Genomic DNA, 12,437 nt, shown 5'->3' with positions numbered 1-12,437 from the left:
GAGCACACAAAAAAAAGGACGCAATCACGTGCTAGAAAATGGAATGAGGTAGGTGGCGCTGGTGTCGCTGTCCTGGTGGGTGTTGAGTGTAGGGGCTGTAACGGCTCACCGCTCTGTTCCGGGGGTTTTGATAAGGAGAGATCTTTCGAGTATGTTTCCGTGGTAGTGGTATTTCACTCACCCTTCCTTATACCGACGTCTTCCTAGAAGACGCTCGACTGGGGGTAGTAACCCCAGCTTTCCTGAAAGCTCTTTTTCTCTGGTATATCTAGCATTATTATACCTAGAAATTCGTGCTGTAATGGAATTTCACCGGCTGACACGGGACTGAACTCAGAAATATTATTATTATTATTATTATTATTATTATTATTATTATTATTATTATTATTATTCAGAAGATGAACCTTTATTCATTTGGAACAAACCCACAGGGACCATTAACTTGAAATTTAGAAATACAGAAAGAAGAGATCTAACTTATTAAAAAAAGAAAAAAAATAAATGAATAGGTTAATAAACAAATAAAAATGTATTAAAATGCAAGGAGAATAGTATTAGGGTAGTAATGCACTGCATCCTCGCTTGAACTTCTGAGGTTCCAACTGCATAACATCCACAGTCCAACGGTGTGAGGAATAAAGGACCTCTAGGAGTGAGAAGTTTGACAGCGAGGCATGTTTACTGCATATTGGTGCTGCTGTTCAGTGAATCTGTTTGCACTCAGCAAGAAAAAGGGATCAGTGATCAATTGTGAATATGAAAGATCTGTTAAAATACCATTTGTGAAAAAGTGACAAACGAGAGACCATCCATAGATAGTCCAAGTCATAACAGCTAATATTAGGAAACATTAACCTACCAACATGAACCACTCTATCTAAGAGATAAATCTCTGGCAGAAGCAGACCTCCATACCAGAGAACATATCCTAGTAAAAGAAGCACAAACGACCTAAAACAGGTTGCATTGGTTTTATCACTTATATAAGGCCTTATGAACAATACAGTTGACCCCTGCCTATTCATGGTTCAGGATTCGCGGCTTTGCCTATTCGTGGATTTTTCTGTGGAACTTAAACCCAAATTTTGAAAAATTTGGTAATTCCAGGATTTTTTCATTGAGAAATTTTCTCTAATTACTGTATTTTCATGTTATTTTCATGACTAAATACAATTTTTATAATAAGAAAATGATTTACTAGTTTTCAAATATATTAACATAAACACAGCGAAATAATTTTTTTTATGCATAATAAATATTATGTACAGTACTTAACTTCCCAGTGTTTCCCCATGTACTGTAAAAAGAAAACAGGACTGCTTCAATACTGTACGAGAGAAAATGAATGTACCTGAAAATAGGCTTAGCTCTATGCCATATATTTTGAAGATTAATGTAAGATGGCTTTGAAACTCTGAAATGATATTGAGTATTTTAGATGATAGCTTAAGGTGTATTCTATGTAGGGTGATAGTTTGGTGTTTGAACTATTAAAATAGCCAGTTACTTTATAAGTTTTTTGGAGGGGATGTCAAGTATTCGCGATTTTTGCTATTCACTGGTGGTTGTGGCCTGTATCCCCCGTGCATGCCAGTGGTTGACTGTATCTAACTGTCGTATGGCATTTGCTGAAACTTTTCTTATTTGTTTCTCAAAAGAAAGATACGAGTCAAAAGTTACATCTAGAATAGTTAAAGTCACATCCACCTGAAGGGGAGGATGAGGTGGGAAATCTGTACGAGATCTGTTAATTAACAGTGTTTTCTGTTTACTGAGTTGAGCCCCATACCCCACTGACTACACCATTCACTGATCCAATTAAGGCTGACAGCAGCTGCATTTCTCTGTAAGTGGAGACTTTACTACACCCACAGGTGTAGCATCATTGGCATACTGAACAATCTTCTTTTCCAGGCCAACAACCATATCACTTGTATACACTTAAAATAACAGTGGACTAAGAACACTACCCTATGGAACTCTAGACACAGTAGGTCTGGTTCACTAAAGATCCCATCAACAGCAACTCACTGCTGCCTACCTTTAAGGAAATCTTGAAGCAGTTGACTCTCCGGATTCGTGGGCTCACGATTCACAGACTCAGCGATTCACAGGATTTTCTGTGGAACCTATCCATAAATTATTCACAGGAAAACTTACCCATTCGTGGATTTTTTTATTAGAGCAATATTCTGTATTTTCATATTATTTTCGTAGGAAAATGCTGTACTGTACCGACATATATTTTATGATAAAATAATGATTTACAGTACAGTACTACTTTTCAAATAACATTAAGTTTAACCCTTAAACACCGACTGGACGTATCGTACGTCGACTAAAATTGTCTGTTGGGTGCCGAGTGGACGTACCGTATGTCGACTACAAAAAATTTCAACCTTCGGTCAACTTTGACTCAACCGAAATGGTCAAAAAATGCAATTGCAAGCTAAAACTCTTACATTCTAGTAATATTCAATCATTTACCTTCATTTTGCAACAAATTGAAGTCTCTCATAAAATATTTCGATTTATGGTGAATTTTTGAAAAACTTTTCTTACGTCCTTGGTAACTCTGCGAAAATTTCAGAAATTCTTTCGTCATTTTGTCGTAATGTTTGCACGGTTTATATTAGTCGTTACCTAAAGTTTTATATATGGAAATGTGCGCAATTTCATGTAGAATACAACAGAAAATAACTCATGGTTGTAGCTTCTATCAGTTTTGAAATATTTTCATATAAATCACAATAAGTGCCAAAATTTCAACCTTCGGTCAACTTTAACTCGACCGAAATGGTCAAAAAACGCAATTGTAAGCTAAAACTCTTACATTCTAGTAATATTCAGTCATGTACCTTCATTTTGCAACAAATTGGAAGTCTCTCGCACAATATTTCGATTTATGGTGAATTTTTTAAAAAACTTTTCCCTTACGTCAGCGCGCGTAACTCTGCCGAACATCTCTGAAATTCTTTCGTCACTTTGTTGTAATGTTTGCACCAGTTTATATTAGTCGTTACATAAAGTTTTATATATGGAAATGCGCGCAATTTTATGTAGAATACAACAGAATATAACTCATGGTTGTAGCTGTATCAGTTTTGAAATATTTCCATATAAATCACGATAAGTGCCAAAATTTCAACCTTCGGTCAATTTTAACTTGACCAAAATGGTCGAAAAACGCAGTTGTAAGCTAAAAATCTTACATTCTAGTAATATTCAATCATGTATCTTCATTTTGCAACAAACTGGAAGTCTCTAGCACAATATTTCGATTTATGGTGAATTTAAAAAAAAAAAAACTTTTTCATTCGTCCATGTATGTAACTCGGCCGAACATCTCTGAAATTCTTTCATCACTTTGTCGTAATGTTTGCACCATTTTATATTAGTTGTTACATAAAGTTTTATATATAAAAATGTGTGCAATTTCATGTAGAATACAACAGAAGATAACTCATGGTTGTATCTTTTATCAGTTTTGAAATATTTTCATATAAATCATGATGTGCCAAAATTTCAACCTTCGGTCAACTTTAACTCGACTGAAATGATCGAAAAACGCAATTGTAAGCTAAAACTCTTACATTCTAGTAATATTCAATCATGTACCTTTATTTTGCAACAATTTGGGAGTCTCTAGCACAATATTTCGATTTATGGTGAATTTTTAAAAAAACTTTTTCCTTACATCCGCTCGCGGTAACTTGGTCGAACATCTCAGAAATTCTGTTGTCACTTTGAAGTAATGTTTGCACCATTTTATTTTAGTTGTTACATAAAGTTTTATATATGGAAATGTGCGCAATTTCATGCAGAATGCAACAAAAAATAACTCATGGTTGTAGCTCTTATCAGTTTTGAAATCTTTTCATATAAATCACGATAAATAGAAAAAATTCTTTCGGTCAACTTTAACTTGACCGAAATGGTCGAAAACTGCAATTGTAAGCTAAAACACTTACAGTCTAGTAATATTCAATCAATTACTTTCATTTTGCAACAAACAGGAAGTCTCTAGCACAATATTTCGATTTATGGTGAATTTTAAAAAAAACTTTTTTACGTCCGCACGTTACAAATTCATGCATCATTTTGTGATAATATTTTCTCTATGTTGCTTTGATCGTTTTACAATTTGTTATATACCAAAATCATTGCAATTTAGTTTACAATACAAAGAAAAAAAAAACTTGTTAGTTTTAACCGTTTTGCTCACAGCGCGATTTGTATACAATTATGTATGACATTTTTTTTCGCGCTGTCATATATATCAATATTTATATATGATAATGATATTTTTTTCATTTCTGATGGTTGCATACTAAACTTCAGGCAATGAAAAAAAGGAGCCAAAAATGAACTCTTAATCTTAAAAACTAAGCATGCTGTGATTTTTTGAAAAAATCTCTCTCTCTCTCTCTGTGTGTGTGTGTGTGTGGTATTTTGACTCCCAGAACTTTGCCACCAGTAATTTCACTCCCAGTATTTTGACTCCCGGTAAACTGAAATCCGATTTTGTTAAAGTGTGGCAATTTGACACCCACAAAAAACAAATAGCCTATTTAGGAATACTGTATATATATATATATATATATTTTATTAGATATCTTTGGCAATTACCTTATTTAGGAAATGGAAATGACAATTTGATTGTTTCATAAGTTGAAGGCTTAGTTTACATATTTTTTTATGCTGATGGATCAAAAATTTATTGGAAGTGTGAAGTGAAGAGTTGCAAAGCATGCCTGTTAATGTATTTAGACATGCTTTGCAACTCTTCACTCCACACTTCCACTTAATTTTTTGATCCATCAGCATTTATTTTATGCCTTTCATAAATGTAATTTAAGTCATCTACAAGTTTCTTTCCTCCAAGGGTGCTCAGAATGGGATGAGTCATGATTATAAAAAATGTCTTTATACCACCAGGAGCTCGGATGCAACTACTAAATGTTACTTCTATACTTGAATTCATATTTAAAAAATGTAAACTAAGCTTTCAACTTACTAAAAACAATCAAATTATGTAATTTATATTTCCTAAATAAGGTAATTCCCATTGGGTATTTCAAAAGAATATGCTTCGTAAATAAGCTATTTATTTATTTATTTTGGGTGTCAAATTACCGGTTGTTAAAGAAACCGGATTTCAATTTGCCGGAAGTCAAAATACCAGTAGTGAAATTACCGGGATCAAATAACCAGGACTCTACATACTGGCCACCCTCTCTCTAGTTACCTTGTTAGCAAGTTTCAACAACCAGTTCCACATTGCTCTGAGTAACATACTCCTACATACAAGGCTGGTTTTTATACTTAAGAAAGATACAAATTGCTTTAAAAAGTTGTGATTTCAAAAACAAGTCTCTTGAGTTACTCAAGTCTCTTCCTTTTGAACCATTTTTTATTTATAAACATCTCTGGTTAGTAGAAAAGCATGTTGAAAGCTTTGGCAATTAAGAAGGGCTTCCCTTAGAAATACTGCTTTGCACATTTTAATCGTGAATTGGCACTGGATTGTTTGCATAATGTGCTTTTGTAGTCATCTTGCATTAAAGAAGCAAGAACATTTGAAAATGATTTTAATATATATATATATATATATATATATTTTTTTTTTTATTTCAGAGAATTGGGTTTTCCATGTGAATGACAGTAAACGAGACCTGAAAAGAAAGGCATGAAAGGTGAGGCAAAATCAGAGAATAAGGCAGCAAGGTCTAACCCAAAAGTAGGTACAGTAATAGGCCTTTCTGTTGAAAGATGGTTGCAGGCAAGGATATGATTCTAAAACCCAGATTTGGAGTATACAGTGGGTCCCTGCTAAATCGTGGATCAGCAATCGTGCCTTCAGTCAATCGCTGGTTTTTCTGTAGAACTTATCTCCAAATATATTGCGGAAAAATCACTAATTTGCAATTTTTTCGTAGAGCAATATTCACTGATTACTGTATTCTCATTTTATTTTCATGACTACAGGGTAAATACATTTTTTTATGATAAAAAAATATTTACTAATTTTCAAATATTAATATTAACTAATTTTCAAATATTAATATTAATGTAAACAGAAAAATATCAATAAAATGGTAAATTAAAATCCTGCAGAATCACAAAACAGCTTACCAATGTACATAAACACCTCAGTTCAACCCCCATCTCTTGCCCAGTATACATATCCTTTGATGAAAAAACAGCAAAATATCAATAAAACATTATTTCACTTACAGAATCCATTTAAACTGTATTATATTGATCAATTATCACTGTAATATGTATAAAAAAAGATCACGTCGACATTTGTAATTGTTTTTACTGTAGGTACGTGTTGCCATAGTTATATCTTTCTCTGATTTACTGAACCATACTTCATTACAAGTTTAGTTGACTCTATGATCATCACACATATTATAACAGTACACAAGAGAATATTTTATCACTGTTGATGTTTCATCTGTAATCACCATAAAAATATTTAAAATCCGAATTTCACATATAAGCAATACAAGGTTACTGTATACTCACCTCCCCAGCCTGTCAAGTCAAGTCTCGTCCCCAGCTACTGTGCTGAGACTTCATTTGTAGTGAACACCAGTTCTCTCTCTTAATGAAATATGAATACTGTATTTTCCTAATTCTTTCAGTAGTAGGCTCAATCAGTTGATTCTGAGAACGTAAACGTTACAAATGTCGGGACGATCTTTTTTTTTTATACATACAGTATATTACGAGGATCACAAATCAGAATAATAATAAAGTATTAATGGATTCTGTAAGTGAAATAACATTTTATCTATATTTTGCTGCATTTACACTAATGTTATTTGAAAATTAGTAAATCATTGTAACATGTACGTACACAATAGAATATTTTATCACCGTTGAATGCATTTATAATTTGGTATTTTTTTCAATGCACATTTAAATATTTAAGTACTAAATCCCAATGCTTCCCCTCTATGTCTACTTGTGAATTCCCCATGTTTCCTCTATCTGAAGAAAGAAAATGGGATAACTTCGGTAATGTATAAGAGAAAATGGCTGTGATTAATTTAGGGGGGTCTTGAGTTTAGTTTCTATATATAGCTGTAAGCCATACATTTTTAAGGGTAATTTTATTAGATGACTTTGAAAATTATATTAAAGGGTTTTAGGATGATAGTTTAAGTTATATTTGGTGTTTGAACCATTAAACTAGTCAGATATAAGCATTTTTAGAGGGGGGGGGATGTTTGGTGTCTGAACTTTGTAAGTAGCCAGTTACAGTATAAGCATTTTTAGAGGGGATACCAACTTAATGCAGATATTCACTTAAAGCGGATGGTTGTGGTCCCTAACCCCACCAGTTATGGGGGACATACTGTACTGTACATTATATTGTTCTGTATGTGGTTGCTTATCCCATTTTAGATTGATATCTTATTCACCAAAATATTTATACTCTTTCCAGGAGTTGAGAGACATAACAACCAGCATTGTCTTCCCAAATGAAGATACGTACTGTAAATGTATAACTAAGATTTGCTAAGTGAAATATATCATTACCTTTTTAGTGCATTTAGTATAATGACTGACAAAGGAAGTGTTGTGTTAGACAGTGATGATGATATAAATATTGGACTGGTCATATCGGATGTCAAATCATTGGCAGATGAGGTACATTTAGATGATCAAAGTAGTAGTTCTAAATCAAAATTACCCTTAGTGCAATTGAATCTAGAAAATGATAGTACAACATTTATGCAAAAATCTAAGTTGGTTTCATCCCATGACAAATCTCCATCCTCTTTGCTTCATCCTCCAAAGGGGAACAGGGACACCACAGAAGTTAGTATTGATCTTATCCCAGACATCCAGGAATGTCTTTCAAGCTGGAAAACTGTTTTTCCTTGGGTACAGTATAAGAAATCAAACAAGCTTATATGTGAACTTTGCCAGTGGGGTTTCAATTTCCCAAAATATCATGAAGTACTTCAGTTCCACAGTGTAAGTGATAAATTCAGTGTTGCTGCCAAACTGAGGGTACACACTAAAAAAAAGTTTCATATTATAGCAAAGGAAGAACAAGCATTAACATTAAAACTTTGTGAAGAATTTTACTGTCTTATAAAAAATGAAATGTTTAAGATTAAAAGTATAGAGGATTTTGTCCACAGGATATCTGTTTTTTCCTCTGACCAAATACCTCAAAAAACATCATTAATCCCTGTTGTTGTGCAGAACCTTGCTGTGATAATAGAAGAAGAGAATCTGGAGTCTCTGTTCGCAAGTCCATATTTTTCTGTAATTGCATTTGGTAAAATGAACTTCATGATACTGAGGTGGTTAACCCCACAAAATGAAGTAGTTGAACATTACTTTAGTAGTTTTATACAAAAAAGTGAAGAGAAATTGCCCATTTTGGCTTATTTGCAGTATAGGGGCCTTGATATGTCACGTATGGTTTCTTTCTCAGATGTAATAGAGCCACCCAAGGAATTCATGAGAAAAGCAACTCTTGCCGTCAATGTTGCAAACCGTTTATGTTCAGTGGATGCCCTCCTCATGTGGTTGAGTAAAACAGAATGCTTGCAAGATATATTTCTGCATCTGGAAGGTGTTTGTAAACTTTGTCACTTGACAGATTTTCCACCGAGACTGAAACAACTCCATTTAATGGAAAGCTTTGGTGTTTCAGAAGTATACAAGGCTTTGAGAGTGGAAGGTCTTTTGTATAAAATATTAATTAATGATGTTTATTTGGATAGAGTATTACATCAGTTTTCCAGTAGTCATGGTTTTCAAGGATTAAACTTCCGAACATTAAGAGTGAGGAAGGACAGTACATTGATTGAAATACTTTTTCTCCTCCCAAAGTTGAGTGAAATTGTTGAAGACATTGACTCTCCAGAGTGTCTTGAAAATCTTCAAAAACTTCGAAATATAGTTACTTCCAAAAGAGTTAAAAAGAAAGGGGTGAAAGGAATACATGATGAGAAAGAGAATTTAATTGCAACTGTCATAGATATGTTTATTTGCCAAGCAATTTCAACAAAACAGTCACAGACATTGACAAAATTTCCATACATTGACATCTTGTCAAAAGAGATGAGAGACATTTCTGTCCTAGAATTTGAGTCTGTTTTTTCAGTATTTATGCCCAGCCTTGGAAATGGCAAGGGTTTACAACAGTTGAAGCAGTTACAGCATTTATTTCAAGAAAATGAAAATGATTCACCACTTAAAATTCTGTCCATGCTGCAGTGCTGTCCAGTATATCATCAGAAGTATGCTGAGTTACTCAGGTTAGGACAGATGATTATGGTTATTCCAGCTTTGAATGCACATGTGGAAAGGTATGCTTTTGAAATCACTGCCACAGAGTTTTTTTTATTGAAAAAATTTCCAAAAGAGCTGAAACCATTGATAACATATTTAAACATAGAGGGACCACTTGCATTCAATGATTTAAATAGAGAGAAAATATTGAAAGTGTTCTCTGGTGAATAAGTTTGACTCAGGTGAATGTTGTATTATGAATGTTGTTAATAATGTATTGCAGCAGGGTTTCCAGTCAGTACTTACTAAATTTTTTTTGGATACATGTGAATTAAAAGTAAGTCATACCTTACCTTACCTTACGTTTATTTGTTCCTAAACAATATACAAACTATAAGTCTTTACAATAGGAATATTCTTCACCGCAGCATTTAACTTTAAACAAGGTTGTTAAGTTTGTAGTTAACTACAGAATACTGGTGGGAGTCCCGCCCACACAGTTGGTATGCATTCACTCTGCTTTTGCCTACCGAGAGAGAGACGTGCCGCTCTTCCCTCTATGCCTGCCATTCAGCTGATTCGTTTGTTGTGATGTTTTCATTTATATTGGTGTGTTGCTGTTTTTGCTTATAGCTGGACATAACGTGCTATTATGATATAATGCAAATCCAACCCCTTACTTTATTTTTGTGTTTTGCAAATTCAGTACTGTGATATAATTGTTCATTCTGACATAATGCAACCTTATAACTTATTAACCTTGAGAGTGGTATAACTGGTTTGCTGTTTTTGCTTGTATTTGGATATAACGTGCTAATATGATATAATGCAAATCCATCCCCTTATTTTACCCATGTGTTGCCGTATTCAGTATTTTGATATAATTGTTCATTCTGACATAATGTAACCCTACAACTTTTTTAGCCTTAAGGTAAAGGGTTTTACGTTGCCAAGGCAATGAGCTTAAACCGGTTTTCTCACCTCGCTTACGATTCTACAACACTTCGTCTTTCAAGGTGAGTTTTATTCCTTCAAAGTGTGAAGGAAAGTTTGTATTCTGAAAAATTAATTGACATTTGTAATATTTTAGGATTTTCAGATGATGTAGAATCAAGGGACTTGGGAATCATGGGTTCCCTCGCTAACAAAACCTGCAATATTGTACTGTATGTTGCCAGTGGCTCATTTTGATTCATCTATGGGCATGCAAGCAGCTGTTGCTTGGGTTCCATAGGCTCGACTCGGAGAGAGAGAGAGAGTCCAGTGTGTGTGTGCGGTTTTTCCTACCTTCCCATTCCCACACAGGAATGGCCCCCTCAAATTGGGACCACCTTGACGTGGTGAGGGGGCTTTCGAACCTAGGGATTATTATTATTTTCTTTTTCTCTTAAGTTTGACCCTAAGTGTCCCACATATATAATAAAATATTTTAGGAGTAATTTTGTGGATTTTTCCACTTGTGTCAAAATTACCAAACTTAATAAATACGAAAATATATCATAGCATGGAGTGAACTTGAATTTGAAGCTAAATAGTGGGAACTGTGGTAGAACCATCATCTACCTGATAATGTTTGGACCTGTTTTTTCAGGCGGAACTATTCTGTGGAGCTGGACCACAGATTCCAGGGGGGACCTGGTTCTAGAAATAGGACTCTCGGCTTTCTGTCCGGTTAGCCCATATTGTGATTAGGATGGGAATGACTGTATTATTACAATACACTCAGTCCTAGCAAGTGGCTTTTGCTTATACTTGGGCCATACTAATCATAATATGCCATCCCCTTTTTGGGGTAGGGTATGGACACGGACATTTTGGAGTCAGTTCCCACTTGTGCCATTAGTGGAAGATTCAACTTCATAAAAAGCCAATGATATCTTTTCAAGATTTATTAGTTTTTTTCCCTTATGCAAAGTAGTCTTTAAATGCAAAGTAGTCTTAAAGATTTCAGTACCCCTGGACCCCATGATGGTAAAATTCTAGCACAGTCGATGACTATTGGAACGTCACTCCCGAATCTCGCGAAGCCTCTGGACTGACGGATTGTGGCGGTCCTCCGTGACTAGTTCGCCCAGGAGTAAGTGGCTCTCAGATTTTCTCAGCTGCAGATGGGTCGCCATTGGCTCTGGGAGCGGTCCCCAAAGGAGGAAACAAAGCTGGTATTTCCAAATTGGTAAACGGTGCAGCGGGCCATACAGGGCGCCTTCAGGGACCTAAAACGCTAGACCAAGCCGTTGGCTGCAGAGTTGTAGGCGGTGGTGGTGTGGTGAGATGTCCCCAGCAGGCCCAGGGCAGACCACAACTCGGACAGCTCATCCCTGTTGGTGGTTATGGTCGGAAAAAAATTGGCGGCTGATCATGCTGGAAAGGAGGGCCTCTGCGCCAACGCTAGTGGATTCTTGCATATTTTTGGACCAGCCACCTGGTTTGGTCCAGCCGTTAGGAGATACCTGGCCAGCCTGAGGAAGGGGCAGGGCTCACGTCGATTTTAGAACCGCTGATCCGGCTAGAAACTCACCTACACAGGACATGGTGTGGCGACTAACTTTGCTGGATTGGCACCAAAAACAATGAATGGCTAGGTACAAACGCATCCTTCCGCATTCCGTGCAAGGCGAACTTTTCGGCAAATAACCGTCGTCCTGCGGAGGGTGGGACAGCGGTGGATGATGCCGAAACCTGGCAGCGACGGGAGGCGGGCACCAGGGGCGAGGCTGGCGGTGCTGACATTGCAGAGGAGGTTTGGACCATCAGGGGTGAGGGTCACGTCCTGCCACTTCAGGGACGTGATGGCGGTAACATACATGGCTGGAGTCTCCGGTCGGTGGCCTGCTCCCAGGTCTCCTAGTTGATTCCAAACTAAACGCGTTGAGCTCAATTCTGGAGATGGCGTCTGCAAAGGATTTTTCCTGCGGAGGGCACTGACTGAGCAGGTGAATTCTGCGGTGGTTTTGCTGAAGAAAGCGATGGGCTGGGAGGCGCCATCGGCGATCTGCTCAGGGCGGCTCCATGCGGCGCTACTGGCAATCCGCGTCAGTTGGAGGAGTGCTGGGGTCCTGGTGTGCAAAAGGTGGTTGCCTTCAACCAAAAGGCCTGCTGCTGGCTGGGTCCCCACAATAAGGATTTTGGTTGACCTTTCAGGACCTCCGTCGGGCGGCCATTGTGTA

The 12,437-nt window shown here is 36.3% G+C and overlaps 1 protein-coding gene across 9 annotated transcripts in view; it reads left to right on the top strand.

The window, feature by feature from the left end:
• LOC136840968 (uncharacterized) overlaps positions 1–10,796 on the top strand; it is a 101,465-nt gene extending 90,669 nt beyond the window's left edge. For 3 of the 9 annotated variants that reach the window (XM_067107962.1, XM_067107961.1, XM_067107964.1), the window contains exons 2-3: positions 5,641–5,699; positions 7,463–10,796. In XM_067107962.1, coding sequence (XP_066964063.1) covers positions 7,579–9,501 — 1,923 coding nt within the window. In that variant the 5' untranslated portion in view covers positions 5,641–5,699; positions 7,463–7,578 and the 3' untranslated portion in view covers positions 9,502–10,796. The other 6 variants (XM_067107966.1, XM_067107967.1, XM_067107968.1 and 3 more) reach the window with 2 other exon arrangements.
• Positions 10,797–12,437: the final 1,641 nt, after the last annotated feature.

The sequence above is a fragment of the Macrobrachium rosenbergii genome, chromosome 8 (genome assembly GCF_040412425.1).
Source record: "Macrobrachium rosenbergii isolate ZJJX-2024 chromosome 8, ASM4041242v1, whole genome shotgun sequence".
Taxonomy (NCBI): Eukaryota; Metazoa; Arthropoda; class Malacostraca; order Decapoda; family Palaemonidae; genus Macrobrachium; species Macrobrachium rosenbergii.
The sequence above is the reverse complement of the archived record's forward strand: the minus strand, read 5'-3'. Positions and strand labels throughout refer to the sequence as shown.